This window comes from Mobula hypostoma, chromosome 27, assembly GCF_963921235.1.
Source record: "Mobula hypostoma chromosome 27, sMobHyp1.1, whole genome shotgun sequence".
Classification (NCBI taxonomy): Eukaryota; Metazoa; Chordata; class Chondrichthyes; order Myliobatiformes; family Myliobatidae; genus Mobula; species Mobula hypostoma.
The window spans coordinates 33745419-33761513 of NC_086123.1; the positions used below are offsets into that span (position 1 = coordinate 33745419).

Here is a 16095-nt window from a genome sequence, read left to right on the forward strand (position 1 = left end):
GACAGTTAAAGACTACCGTAGCTCATATTAAGCCCTGCCCCAGACAAATAGGTGAGGTTGTTACATCACTTACACATTGCATGTGATGCCACCTTTCAGATGAAATATTAACAAAGACACTATTCCTTTAAGCTAAATATTACCCCCCCTCCCCCATTACCATTAGGAGGAAAACAAAGGAGGTGTAGTTTTTCACCCCTTATCAGGAAATTAAATATCCAGAGACTCTCCTTCCACTGTTCATTGAGGAATAGAGTTGGCAAACACTCGCCAGCCTCTGAGAGTAAATTTTACCTCACCTCTGTCTTAAATATCAACCCCTTATCTAAACATAACTCCACATCAAGATCCCTCATGATCTAGTAGGTTTCAATCAAGTCATCTCTTGTTCTTATAAATTCCACTAGGTACAAGCTGAGTGCCGAACATTTTCTCTTAAGACAACCCATCTATATTGTATCAGGTATTAGTCTAGAAATTTTTTCACTTTTTTGAAGAGGCTGTTGGCTATCGCCATATTGATTTGCTTACTACCAATTTTCCCAGTAAGATATGAAGAGCCAGGTCTTAGGAAAGACCAAGTCTAATAGAGTTCTTCTGACAAAAACAGTTTTGTCATCACCGCTGGAGACAAACACAAGATATCTTGGCAATTCAAAGGCAGAGCTAAGTCAAATTGGCACTAAACAGAAACTCCTTTGCTTGTATCTTTGGAAACAGCTCTATTTCGATCTTTGATATCTCTTTTTTCCCTTTTCAAGGTTCTTTGGGTGAAGATCCTGACCTGGAGTTATACTCCGACTACGGTTCTCAGGGCCTCACGACTGGCCACTCTTTGACGTCCCAAGGACGTGGCCTGGAAGGCGAATGCGCCTTCAGGGTTCTGGATTTTCATGGCTCTGGGACCGTGCTGATTCTGGGCCGGTGCCCTGTCGTGGGAGAACACAGAACATCAGGAGCAGTGGGTTACTGCCGGCGGCTGTGTGTCCGGAGAGCAGTACCTGTCTGGTGCCGACTCTCTAGGTGCAGAGTTAGGAAAAAGCGACGCAGATGATTTTTAACATCATAAATCAGCGTGTTGTTTGTTATGTCTTCCCTCTCGCTGTGAAACGGAAACACCTCTTTCTCCCTTATTAGGAGGGAGGGCGAGGGGAGAGGGGGAGAGGGGGAGAGGAGAAGACTGTGGTATGTTGAATGACTGGGTGAACAAGTAGTTTTTGGGGTACTACAAGTCTGTGTCTTCATTGATGCTTTGTTGCACACCTGAGTGCTCGGTAGAGGGTGCTGGTGGGAGGTGGGGGTGGGATTGTTGCCTTGCTGCTGCTTGTGTGAGGGAGGGGGGAGCTGGAGGGAGACTTTGGGCTTCTAACATTTTAACTGACATTCATCCTTGGGGGCACTCCTCTGTTTTCATGGATGATTGCAAAGAAAAAGAATTTCAGGATGTATATTATATACATCTCTCTGACATTAAATGTACATATTGAACCAATTGAATTCCTCAATCTAGAATGTCACTTGTTAGATTATTACATTGTCTGAGGAAGGGACGCAGGGTGACAGGATTAACCATGCCATGATGTACTAATAGACTATAAAGACCGTAAGATATAGGAGCAGAACTAGGCAATTTGGTCCATCGAGTCTGCTCCGCCATTTCATCACAGCTAATCCATTTTCCTTCTCAGCTCCAATCTCCCACCTTCTCCCCGTATCCCTTTGTACCCTGACTAGTCAAGAATCTGTCAACCTCTGCCTTAAATAAACCCAATTACTTAGCCTCAACAGCCACCTGTGACAACAAGTTCAACAGATTCACCACTCTCTGGCTAAAGAAATTCTTCCTCATCTCCATTCTAAAAGGATGTCCCTCTATTCTGAGGCTGTGTCCTCTGGTCTTAGACTCTCCCACCATAGAAAACATCCTCTTCACATCCATTCTATTGAGGCCTTTCAACATTACGTTTCAATGACTCACCCCTCAATCTTCTGAATTCCAGTGAGTACAGGCCCAGAACCATCAAACGCTCCTCAAAACATTTTCCTGAACCTCCTTTGAACCCCTTCCCCAATGTCAGCATATCCTTTCTGAGATAAGGGGCCCAAAACTGCTCACAATACTCCAAGTGAGGCTTCACCAGTGCTTTATAAGGCCCCAACATTACATCCTTGCTTTTATATTCTAGTCCTCATGAATTAATGCTAACATTGCATTTGCCATCCTCACCACCAACTCAACCTGCAAATTAACATTTAAGACAATCTTGCACAAGGATTCCCAAGCTTTTTCACCTCAGATTTAAATTTTCTCACCATTTAGAAAATAGCCTACCTTTTTTATTTCTTCTACCAAAGTGCATGACCATACACTTCCTAACATTATATTCCACCATCCACTTCTTTGCCCATTCTCCTAATCTGTCTAAGTCCTTCTGTAGCCTCTCTACTTCCTCAAAACTACCTGCACCTCTACCCTTCTTCATATCATCCACAGACTTTACCACAAAGCCATCAATTCCGTCATCCATGTCACTGACATGATCTCCTCAGACAGAAACAGATGGTCTGTGAGAAACTCAGCTAATAGAAGTATTCACAGCAGATGAACTGCTAAGGTCCAGTCTAACTGGCAGTTATGGAGAGAACTATACCTGTTCTGATTAAAATGAGCCAAATAAACAAATACAAGCCTCTGGAAAAGAAACTACCCTACAAAACATGTTGGTCAAGGCCTCCTCTAAAACTAGTGTGTTAAAGAACAAGCAACATGGGAATGTCGACAAAACCAACAACTCACTATCAACCTGTTAAGGCCATTTGTAATCCAAACATACAAAGCACTGACAGTCAAGCGAGGACAGAGAGACAGTCAACCCTCAAAGGAACACTTTAAAAGATCTCATCTACACCCTGAAGTGAGTACTGTCTACCTGCCTGTTTCCATACCTAATGGACAAGAATTCAGAAAAGCCAATTTTTAAAAAATGGTTTCAGGAATGCTAGGTTTTGCTAATGAAACTCAAACTTAGCAGTAAAGAACGTTAGTCACAAATCCATAACCTGATCATTCACCTTTGCAACAAGTGGAGATTCACAAGGACCTGAGAAATGCTATAATTGTAATCATCTTTAGGAAGAAGATGAATCTAACAGCAATAACTAGAGGAATTTTCCTAGTCTCCACCATAAAAACTGCTTCCCAAATTCTAAAGTGGATTCTAGCTGCCTAGTACAGGGGTTCCCAACCTTGTTTATGTCATGGACCAATACCATTCAGCGGGAGATCTGTGGACCCCAGGTTGGGAACCCCTGACCTAGAAGCACAATGAATATGACCTTCACCATTTGAAAACTTCCAGAGAAAAGCAGGAAGCAGCACGAACCAGCATAGCAAGTCTTCCTCAGCCTCTCCAAGGTCTTCAGCTCTCAAATCCGGCGTCACCAATTTCGGTTTGCTTCCTAACAGCATGGATGTCATCTTAACCAATGGCTACACAACACAGCTAATCTCATTGAATATAGGTTTCCAAGCGAGGCTAAGCAAGGTGATGCTGCTGGACTCATGTTGTGATGTGCAATTGAGGATAACACTAACATCCTAAAAGGTTTGTTTCAATCTTTCTTGCCACAGTGCTACGATTAATCTCCAGCAGATTTCCGGGTGACGTAGAGTTAATGGAAAACCATTCAAACTATGTCGACTTTATTCCAGTACCAGGGTCACCCTAACCTCAGCAGTCGAACTGCAGTTTGCACAGCCTGATTACATATGTATACAAGCATTTGAAAACTGAGCATCAAGTCATGGTCAGCTCATTCACTAAAGTGCATGAAAGTTTGGATATTACAATTTAACATCTCTGAGACGAAAGGTCTTATACCAAACTGACCCCATTGTACAATACCACTGTCCAAAATAGAAGTTCATGGAGAAACCTTAGAAAATATGTACCATTTTCCACATCTCAGAGACTTCTTTTGGACTGATAAGGGTGTTCAAGATCTCAGAGCACAAAACACATGGTCAATTAAACAGCAATTATTCCTTCCATATGCTTTTGGGACATAGGACTATGTATAGCAGGCACCCTATGGCACAAGAAAAATACTAAATCACCATCTCAACAAAATCATTTAAGCTCACGAAAAGCACAAGCAAACCTGTTAACATCTTTTCCAAGGCTCTCTATTAAGACCCTAGGTACATTCAGTCACTGAACATCTTTTTGTTTAACATGTTGCTACTATGTCGGGGGAAAGGCAGTCACAACGCCTCCTTGAAGAAAAGCAACATTGTCATCACTTTAAATGGAAAAGGAGTTTTTAGGATGATATTAGGAACCTCAAATGCATGCCTCGGGCACACAAGCCCAGTAACATCACCTTGGTTACTACCTATCCACTGGTACCTCCTGTCTTATCAGGGTGAAGAGTCTGCAGTACCTCCAATGGGTTCATTAATCACTCTGGAACCAGAGGGACATCCACAGAACTTCATTTTCCCAAAGCATTCAATAAGGATATAAAAGACGTGACACATATGCAAGATTATATTCCCCTTTCTATTTTGGTTTTACGTTTGACTTTATACCCAGGAGATGAGTGTCTTTTCTCTCTGTGGCTACAAGACTTGCATACAAGTTTAGGACCATTCCAACCTTAAACACCAAAAGAAACTGTAACAATGATTAAAGATGCAGGAGTTCCTTTAAGATTAGATGTAGCAATCCCAGTTAGTTGGGCCGCTCTTCAAACAATGATTGCCGAGATAGGTGCATGGAAAACTTGAATGGCATTTACCTTTAACACAGCCAAATATCAGGTGTACAAAATGGGAAAAAAAAAACGTTCTCCTGTATTCTCATTCTATGTCTCCATTGGAGCGGGAAACAAATTGATTTACTAGCCTACAGTCGAGCTCACTCATTTAAGTGAGCAACTGAAAAAGAGAGGTTATGCAAACGGTGATGTTCTCACAGCTTCAGTGCCCCTCGCAGCCTCTTTGCAAGTGGGTATTGACTGATGGGAATGCGCTTGTGTTGTGAGAGCTCTTGATAATCGAGATTCCAACAACACTTAAAGCATGACAGGCAATATTCGACACAGTCACTCCTCCATTTCACCAGCTGAGGTGCATCATACACTGGTAACATATTTCAAGCAACTCATCAGGGCTCTTCAATAACACCTCCCAAATCCATAAGTTCTACCCACCGAGAGGCACAAAGAAAGCAGGCGTTCAGGAACACCATCATGTGCATACTGCATTGCAGTTTGCAGATTGCCCTAACCTGGAACTGTATCAGAATTTCTTCATTGTTTCAGAGTCAAAATTTTGGAATTCTCTCACTACAGGAAAATACTTACCAGTCAAGTGGTTCAAGAAAAAAGTTCACCACCATCTTCAAGGCACATAGGAATAAAAGAAATGCTAGACCTGATACCCACATCCTATCAATGTTTTCTTCTCTAAGCCCCTTTCCTCTTTTAAGATGCTCCTTAAAAGCTATCAGTTCAACCAAATATTTCGCCAACTGCTCTAATATCTTAAGTGGCTCAAAGTCAGTTGTAATGTGGTAAAGCTTCTGTACAAATAGCCAAAATGCCACACAACTTCAGACGTTTTTGATTAGAGCTAATCTCTCTCAATCTCTTTGTGTCACATGTACACGTCGAAACATACAGCGAAGTGACACAAACATGAGAAAGTCTGCTGATGCTGGAAATCCAAAGCAACACACACAAAATGATGGAGGAACTCAGCAGGTCAGGTAGCACCTGTGGAAAAGAATAAACAGTCAACGTTTCTGGCTGAGGTATCGACTGTTTACTCTTTTTCATAGATGCTACCTGGCCTGCTAAGTTCCTCCAGCATTTTGTGTGAGATAAAATGAAATGCATTGTTTTGAACACTACCAACACAGTCCAAGGAATGTGCTGGAGCAGGGGAGCCCGCAAGCAGCCCATAAATGATGCCGCACTTCCATTGCCAACATAGCATGCTCACAACTCACTAATCCTAATCCTGCTTCTTTGGAATGTTGGAGAAAACCGGAACACCTGGGGAAACCTATGTGATCACAGGGAGAACGTACAAACTCCTCACATACAGGGGCGAGAATTGAAACCCAATTAGCTATACTTCAACATTGTTAGGGGAATATACAGGTTGAGCATCTCTTATCCGAAAGTCAAAATCTGAAAACCTCCAGAATTTGAATTTTTTTTGAGCGCTGACATGAAGTAACAAGTGGAAAATTCCACAAGGCGCCGGGAGGTTCCCAGGCAATGCCCAGATCTCTGCGTGCGACAAACAGTTCTGAGAATTGAAGTCATATGTAATCAGCAAAACAGTAAATAGTAAAATAAAGTGAAAAATGAAGATCTCGATCATGTATTGAAAGAGTGGGTTCCTCAGAGTCAGAGTGAAAATGAGCTACTTAATGGTATGCTGATTATGAAACAGACAAAGATCTATCACGATGAACTGAAAATTAGAGGTAATTGAGAATATTCAGCAGACTGGTTGCAGAAGTCTAAGTAAAGGCATGGCATTTCAGTTTTAAATATTTGTGGTGATAAAGCATCTGCTGATCACAAACCAGCAGAGAAATTCATTGATGAGTTTGCCCAGATTGTCACTGATGAAAATCTAACACCAGAACAAGTCTACCATGCTCATTTTTATATCTTACGTAAAACCTAAGAAGTACAATATAGTATACTGTAACTTTTTAATCAAAACAAGGCATCATAGGTGGAGACTGAAGGCCTGCCATTGTTTGTTGTTGTTACTCAACAGCTGATTCAGGTATTCTCCCAATGCTGTTGAGCTGCTTTTGTTATCCTACACAGATATTTTCATTATATTAATGGTATGTAATCACTTTTACTGTTAAATACATGTGTGTGATGAAGACTGCTTACTGGCGCACAAAATTTGGATTATGTTCCACATTTCCGAGGATCTCACCTGGTCCCTGAACTCCTCCATCCTGATCAAAAAGGCGCAACAGCACCTCTATTTCCTGCGAAGCATGAAGAAAGCTCACCCCCGTCCCGGGATACTGACGGACTTTTACTGCTGTACCATTGAGAGCATACTCACCAACTGCATCTCAGTGTGGTATGGCAATTGTCCCGTATCGGACCGCAAAGCACTCCAGCGTGTGGTGAAAACTGCCCAGTGGATTATCGGCACCCAATTGCCCACCATTGAGGACATCTACCATAAACACTGCCTGGGCAGGGCGAAAAGCATTATCAAGGATGCATCTCACCCTAACCATGGACTTTTTACTCTCCTCCCATCCGGTAGGTGCCACAGGAGCCTCCGCTCCCGCACCAGCAGGCACAGGAAGAGCTTCTTCCCTGAGGCTGTGACCTCACATCACAGCGCTAAGCAGTATTGCATCCGAATTGTACAGTCTCAGTACTTTTATATTTGTGTGCTGTAGCACTTCTTTAATTCGCAGTTATTTTGTAAATAACACTATTCTTTGCATTTCTAGTCAGATGCTAAATGCATTTCATTGACTTTGTATCTGTACTCGGCACAATGACAATAAAGTTGAATCTAATCTAATCTAATCTAATCTAAAAAATCCAAAACACTTCTGGTCCCAAGCATTTCAATCTGTACTCAATCTGAAATACCTCTCCTTTAATCTGCATTCTACTCTTGGTTATAACTCTTTAGTGGCAAATTATAATTCATTCCTTTATATCTTGAAAAGGATTACTTGAGTGACCTTTTACAGATTTTCAAAATAATCTGAGTAAGCGTTCCATACTGAAAAGCATTTGGCACTAAAGCGAGGTTCAATTTTAGCTTCCCCACGTTACTGCCGCAGCCATCTTCAAGGGTAACAAAAATGATTTTGTGCAGGGCTCAATGTCAGTTTCTGGCTCACCTCTCAGAGGTAGGATCTGCACAGTTCAGTGGGTATTTCAGTTCAATGACATCACCATTCTTCTCCTTGAGCTGTCCATGATGCTCCATGTAGTACTGTACCAGTTCAGCCAGCGTAGCAAACTTTTCCCCTCCGTACAAATCATAATAATCACCTGTATTCTGAATTTTAATGTGCGTAACGGCCCCATTTCGCCTGTGAGAGATTAAAGCAAAACACGTCACAACCAAAGAAGTTACTTATAATCTACCTTCTATTGTCCCCTCAACACCACGAAGGGTTTTTCTTTTTTTTCAATTCAACTCCTCCCCATTTCAGTACTTCTTCCTGTTGCCTTGCCAATATTTACATCTCAGTCACATCAAAAGAAATGAGCATGGTACTGTTAATAATTCAGCTCGTAGGACTCTGCTATGCACAAATTGGCTGCCATATGTCCCGCCTTGGAAGAATGAACAGCACTTCAAAGCAATTTGCTGGTTATGAAAACATTGCTGTCTGCTTTTTATGAATGTAATATACAGAGAAGCACAGAGGGGAACTGTTGAAAGAAAAAGTATTTAATTGTGAAATATAACTAGGTCCCAGTGAAGTGATACAAAGTGCATAAAATTCCCAGATCATTTTCAAATTTCAAATATTCTCAATATTTAAGATAATATTTAACATCCACTTTTCGCTGTGAACCATTAGGAATAGTTTGCAACAGCAAAAAACTTTTGAGGCATGCAGGGAAGACTAGGTGGAGCTGTGCATTTTCCTTTCGTCCCCAACCTCCCCTGAAGCATATTAATGAGCCAGCTTTGAGTAATTTTTATGTCACTGGGTACAAATGATGAACTTGATTAAGTTCAACTTTATCACAAGATTTCATCTCTCAGCCCGCAAGCTGCTGATTCAGAAGCATCACACTATCTTACTTATAATTACTTCAAAGGCTCATTTGGCAACTTCCTTGCATCACTTCAGGCAACTCTGGCATGTCTGGACCTGTAGGGGCAATAACCTTAGCTAATTACCTGGTCAACTGCTTATGTGCTCCACCCATTAAGAATATGTGGTACACATCATGAAAATTAATAACTACCCTACGACTGGAAACATGTCGCATTTAACTCTACACCCAGAACCGAGATGAAAACCACATTCCTATTTACCCAGTGATAACCTACACCTGTGAGATTCCTTTGGCACAGCAAGGTAACATTTGGTTTCCCACCTCAGATAATACCTGGCTACCCCTCACTTACCTCACTGAAAGTGTGAAGTCGCCTGGATTGCTCTTGCTCGGTCGGGCCAAGAAACTGCCATCAACCCCTCTCGTCAGAAGCAAGTTCTCTGCTTCCACTCCAGTTATATTGGGGTGAAACCACCTAGGTTGAAAAGAAAAGCAAGGCATCAGGAAACCATTCCATGAACAAGAGATGCTGGAAATCCAAAGCAACGCACACAAAATGCTGGAGGAACTGGGAGGGAAGGAGCACCCTACACCTCCCCTGATAGAGACATATCTCCACCCAACTGCATTCTAGTTTCCCCATAATAGAATTTATACACATACCTCCTTGTATTCACATTAACTTACACCTTTCATAATAAGACCCCCAGATGATCACAAGTGAGCAACAATTTCAGTCAAATATATAGTATGCATCCTCCAACAATCCTGAAAGGGACTTACATGGCTTCATTCAATTGTGAATTAATTCACTGTGCTCACACAAGGAAATCACAGCTATATTTATGGTAGCTACAATTGGCCTCAGTACCCTGGTTAACTCAACTAAGATCTACAAGAGCTCATATACTCGAGGCCTTTGTTAACATCAACTAGCAGTAATCATCATAATCCTCTTGATCACTGAATTTTCACTGTATCTCTCACACACACACACACTCTCTCTCAGTCTTGTAGTTTCACCTGCTCAGTTTGACTTATACACCCCCTGCTGTAGCTCTCACTCAACTCTGTTCGGTGGCTGTACAGTATCCTTATACCTTAAACACGAGGACTTCTGCAGATGCTGGAAATTCAAGCAACACACATCAAAGTTGCTGGTGAACGCAGCAGGCCAGGCAGCATCTCTAGGAAGAGGTACAGTCGACGTTTCAGGCCGAGACCCTTCGTCAGGACTAACTGAAAGAAGAGCTAGTAAGAGATTTGAAAGTTGGAGGGGGAGGGGGAGATCCAAAATGATAGGAGAAGACAGGAGGGGGAGGGATGGAGCCAAGAGCTGGACAGGTGATTGGCAAAGGGGATATGTGAGGTTCATGGGACAAGGGGCCCAGGGAGAAGGAAAAGTGGGGGGGAACCCAGAGGATGGGCAAAGGGTATAGTCAGAGGGCCAGAGGGAGAAAAAGGAGAGAGAGAAAAAGAATGTGTGTATATAAATAAATAACGGATGGGGTACGAGGGAGAGGTGGGACATTAGCGGAAGTTAGAGAAGTCGATGTTCATGCCATCAGGTTGGAGGTTACCCAGATGGAAAATACGGTGTTGTTCCTCCAACCTGAGTGTGGCTTCATCTTTACAGTAGAGGAGGCCATGGATAGACATTTCAGAATGGGAATGGGATGTGGAATTAAAACGTATGGCCACTGGGAGATCCTGCTTATATCTCTGAAACATAGGTTCGGCAAAACCCTGCTATTACTATTCACCCCCGTAAGAAAATGAGAAAATGATAGCAGGCCATTCAGTCCTTCAGGTCTGTTCTACCATTCAACACAATTATCACTAGTCATCCCATTCTGGACCCACTTCCTGATTTCTTCCCATGTCCAAGTTTCCTTATTTGCTTCAATATAATTAGGTGGCCTCCACTGATGAAGAACTTTGGTTCACCACCCTCCAGGCGAAGAAGTTACTCCTGATATTAGTTGTAGATTAACATAACCCATCTGAAGCTGTGTTCTCCAGTTCTGGACACACAGACCAATGGGAATATTCTCCCTGCCATTAGTCCATCAAGCATTGGTGGAATTTTATAGATAACACCACTCATTCTTCCAAACGCCAGTGAATGAAGGCTTAGTCGGCCTAATTCCTCCTCACTCGCTAGTCCTGTCATTCTAGGAATTGGTCTGGTAAACATTTGTTGCATTCCCTCAATGGAACAACTTCCTTTTTCACACCTTATAACCAAAATACATACAAAAATTCCAAAAAGGGCTCCATGGAAGCCCTTTAAAGCTAAAGCCAGATTATATTGATAGAAATCCTTTATCAATAAGTGCAAATAAGACAACTGGAGATGGTTATAAGTCAATCATATAGTATTGGGTCTGCAGAAATACATGTGATTCTATGGAAATAATTTGGAAGATGTGTAGCTCAGGTGTGCTGTTGACTGATGCACTGACGATGTCTCCTCGCATGGTGACAAAACATTTGCAAGTCAGTTGCCAAGTTTGAGGTCAACTCAACCCAACCATAGGATTTTGTGGTGACCCCTGTTTCCATCCATGGGGTCAGTGTGGACATGGTGGAGGATTACGAATACCTGGGGATACGAATTGACAATAAACTGGACTGGTCAAAGAACACCGAGGCTGTCTACAAGAAGGGTCAGAGCCATCTCTATTTCCTGAGGAGACTGAGGTCCTTTAACATCTGCCGGACGATGCTGAGGATGTTCTACCAGTCTGTGGTGGCCAGTGCTATCATGTTTGCTGTTGTGTGCTGGGGCAGCAGGCTGAGGGTAGCAGACACCAACAGAATCAACAAACTCATTCGTAAGGCCAGTGATGTTGTGGGGATGGAACTGGACTCTCTCACAGTGGTGTCTGAAAAGAGGATGCTGTCTAAGTTGCATGCCATCTTGGACAATGTCTCCCATCCACTACGTAATGTACTGGGTGGGCACAGGAGTACATTCAGCCGGAGACTCATTCCACCGAGATGCAACACAGAGCGTCATAGGAAGTCATTCCTGCCTGTGGCCATCAAACTTTACAACTCCTCCCTTGGAGGGTCAGACACCCTGAGCCAATAGGCTGGTCCTGGACTTATTTCCTGCATAAATAATTTACATATTACTATTTAACTATTTATGGTTTTATTACTATTTATTATTTACGGTGCAACGGTAACCAAAACCAATTTCCCCCGGGATCAATAAAGTTTGATTATGACTATTGGTTTCATGGTTATTATTACCAATAAGTTTAAAATTTTGTAATTATTACATTAACTGAATTTAAACTGACCAGCTGTCAAGATGGGTTTTGAACATGCTTGTGGATTGCTGGTCTGGTAAAATAACTCTGGAGCACTGCATTCCTTTATATAAGGGCTATTTTTGTTCAGTGTCTCTGCTCCTGTAAGTCACGCTATCATTATTGGTCAGAACTCTTGCTCTCACACAAGGATCTGCTGAATGAGACCTTTCACAATCAGACATGGATGCCGTATCTGCTCAGTCACGTTGCCACATATTTGTGCGATCATTTTTTTTTGTACAGGCATTCCCTCCAGTAATGTCCAATGTCCCATCAGCTCTTAGCAACTGTACCAAATTCACAGGAATGTACAAATGTGGAAAGCTGAATCAAATCAATAACTTCCACTCAAAAGTGTCCAACATCAAACTTCTGTCTAATTGCCCAACAGATTCTATGACAGCTCTTCATAACCACAGACAATATTTTTCATCCTGATGCATGCAATAAGAGACTAAAGTATCTAAGTAGTGAATGGAAAATTGTTTTACTCCCAGATCCAAACTCCAGTGACCTGTTTCCATTCTCTTTTCCAGATTAAATGTCAGATTTTGCTTTACAGAAATACGACAGTTATGATGAGTACAACTAACTTTGTCAATCCACTGCAAACCTTCATCTAATTTAAGTTTGAAGAGACACAGCTGGAAAGATTTCTACCGCTCTCAACAACAGTGACTGACCTTTAGGAGCAAAAGAGGAAAGAAAGGTTCTTCAAACTACTGGTCTCACTGAAGTCTTGTTAACTTTCTATTTTTGCCTTCCAGCCCCAGATTAAGCTGTATAAGCCTCTTAAACCCATTCTATCCACCAGTGCCAGGTATTATAATGACTGATCATGATTTATTTCAATCTTCTTCCCACCACTCATCTCATATACAATTTAAGCCTTGGAATCATTCCTGTTCATCTTCTCTGCAATCTACCCTGTTAATCTACATCCTTTTCTGAAAACTAAACCAATGTTCTATTCAAATTGATTATTTCTGTTAAAAAAAACATACCTGAGATAAATGACACAAAAAGCATTTCAATAACTGCATTGGTAACTGGACACATTCAGCAAATCCCAGACAAAATATTTAAAAATCTTTGGTCTTTCTATGGTTTGAAGTTAACAGATCATTTCAACAGTTATTTTCGTGCATCAAGTGCACGCTTACGTTATTCCAGTTTGAAGAGCTTGGGAGCGGCTTCAGGATGAGTGACAGTATCTGGGCGCAGAGTGAATTGCTGGGCGGCGTAGTCAGGCCCCGAGCCCTTCGCAGCAGCGGCGCCCTGCTCCCAGTGTGAGATACGATACCATGTTTGGATCAGAGGCAAGAGCCGATTTTGCTCGCTCTCCACGATCTACACCCCTCTCTCCAGGGCACTGGAGCCTTTCGCTGTCCTGTTGTTTGGTTGATTTAAACACCGGCCCAGGTAGACTGAAAAGGCAGGGTGTAGGCCGGGACAAGAGCCAATTTTGCTTCCTCTCCGCGATGATCATCTCCACGGTGCTGAGGCTATGAAGACAGCCCTGGTTGCTGTGCTCCATGCCCGCTAATTTGATGAACCAATAAGCAAGGCTTTGGGCCTGCTCCAGGATTTGGAACTGAGGACTCAAATTTGGTTCAGAGTGCTGTTGTTTGCTTCAATTGTTTGCATGATTTGTACTTTTTCCTTTCTCTTGCGTATCAAGTGTTGGTCTTTTATTTTTTATTCTTATTTCTCTTTAATTGGGTTCTTTCAGGTTTCTTGCTTTGTGGCTACCTGTGGGCAAGCAAATCTCAAGGTTGTATAATTTATACCTTCTTTGATAATAAATGTTCTTGAGTGAATGTGTGAATGAAATCTGATTTGGCCTACTTGTTCAGAATATTAACCTGCCAGTTCCATACATTACTTTCCTTGTGACACATAGCAACAGAGTTATGAACCGCTATGTAGTTTGTGAATTTCAAACTTTGGAACAGAGCCCATTTCAGAAGAAATCTCTCACTCTCTAAGGCACTTGCTTCACTTCACACCTTTCAGTATGTGTCTCTGTGATAATACAGCCTTTTCTGTCCTTGGTGTCATAAATGTGAGTAAGCACCACTGCCATACAGCTGATTTTCCCACTATAAAACATCACCTCAAAGTGTATTGGATTGATAACTGTCTGGCAAAAATTAGCAAAACGGAGATGACGAAATTTGTATGCAACGATCTGAATGCCTAGCGATGGAGACAGAATCGATTATGATTTCAAAAGAGAGTTGGATAAGTACCTAAAAGAATTTGCAGGGAATAACTGCATTGCTCATGAAGATAGATCATGACAATAAACTCGACTTGACCTGGGTAAATGACCTCCTCTCCGTAGTCATTCACCAGTGGTGTATGGTATGTGTTGAAGGCACATTTGACACATTGCTGGTAGATTCAGGAATACAGAAACCCGAGCTCAGGGAAAGGAGACTTTGCTTCAAGGGACTGATTACAGAGTTAAGGTCAGTCCCTCCACCCAGTCTTTAACAGGACTAGTACAGACCAAGGAGACCCATCCCCTGGTTTGTGTATCCCTCCCTCACCCTCTCCGATTTCCTTGACCCCGGGGCCTGGTGCCGGCTCCCTCCCTCCCAGAGTGCGGAACAGCTCCGTTACCCTCACACCCCCCTCGGCTCACCTTCGCGATGTCATGGTGATCACGGGCACCCGTCGCTTCGGACAGCCGGGAGTGACAAACAGGGATTAGCGACCCTTGGTGAGACAGCCGGAGACCACTCTCCGCACCAGGCCGCTCCTGTCCGTCTGTCCGTCCGTCCGTCCGCCCGGCCGGCCGGTCAGAGCTTCCCCCCCCTCCCCCCGAGCTCGGCCAACGAATACCGCAGAGCTGCGGCGCGGGGGGAAAGACGTCAGCACGGTCCCGCCCCCTACCGGACAGCGGCGCGGCGAAACGGCGTCATCGGCTTTCTCCGCGCCCGAAGTTGGCACCGTGGAGCCCTTGTTCTGGTAAATGGCCCCATGAGGTTGGGAGTGGAGAGTGGAGCTTTCTCTCGCCGCTGACTCGCCAGATCGCAACTCCAATACACATTGCTAAAGGGCCCGATCGAACCTGAAGCATGACTGAGGGAAGGCAGCACTTAATGGAATGTGGCCCTGGAAGTAAAACAATTTTCCATTCCCGCTCCTGCCTCAGTGACAAACGGGACTGTCCGGGTAGGCCTATTGTCTTTGCCTGCTCCTGCCCCCCTCCCCGAACTCGAGTCCATTCAGTCCCCTTGGTTTAGTCCCTTCTCATCTATATCCGCGATACTTATGGTCCTGATCTCCTCAGTAACTTTCAATTATCTGGCCCTGATTGCCTCATTTTCACCAATGCACTTATATTCCCCCATCAAAAAGGCCTCAAAACCCTCCACTTCTTTCTTGACCGAAGAACCAAGCTCTGTCTGGCAGAACTGGTTCATCAATTTATACTTTGGCTCCTCCTAGTTTCTCCATACCCGAGGGGTAACCATAGGCACATGCATGGGTCCCAGCGATGCCTGCCTTTTCCTTAGCTATGTACAACAGTACACATTCCAAGCCTTCCCTGGTAATGCTCCCCAACTGTTCCTCCGCTGCATTGGCATCGCTGCATGCAACCATTCTCATCAACTGTATCAACTTTGCCTGTAAGTTCCACCGTGCCCTCAAATTCACTTGGTCCATCTCTGACTCTTGGCAATCTCTCTCTGTCTCCATCTCGGGAGACTCCCACCTTGTCTCCATCTCGGGAGACTCCCACCTTGTCTCCAGTAAAAATGCTGTTCCTTTTTCTCAGTTTCTTCACCTTTGCCACATCTGTTCCCGGGATGCGGTTTTCCATTCCAGGATATCAGAGATGTCCTCCTTCTTTAAAGAACAGGGCTTCCCTTCCTCCACCATCGATGCTGCTCTCACATGCATCTCCTCCATTTCCCAGACGTCTGTGCTCATCCCATCTTCACACCAC

General features: G+C 43.3%; 1 protein-coding gene across 2 annotated transcripts in view; it reads right to left on the reverse strand.

Moving 5' to 3' along the window:
* The window catches only part of ptpn11a (protein tyrosine phosphatase non-receptor type 11a), a 69477-nt gene extending 54485 nt beyond the window's left edge, over positions 1 to 14992 (reverse strand). For both annotated transcript variants that reach the window (XM_063034091.1, XM_063034092.1), the window contains exons 1-3: positions 14785 to 14992; positions 9164 to 9286; positions 7914 to 8108 (exon numbers count right to left, since the gene is read on the reverse strand). In XM_063034091.1, coding sequence (XP_062890161.1) covers positions 7914 to 8108; positions 9164 to 9286; positions 14785 to 14798 — 332 coding nt within the window. In that variant the 5' untranslated portion in view covers positions 14799 to 14992. The remainder of the gene's footprint in view (positions 1 to 7913; positions 8109 to 9163; positions 9287 to 14784) is intronic.
* Between the last annotated feature and the right edge of the window lie 1103 nt (positions 14993 to 16095).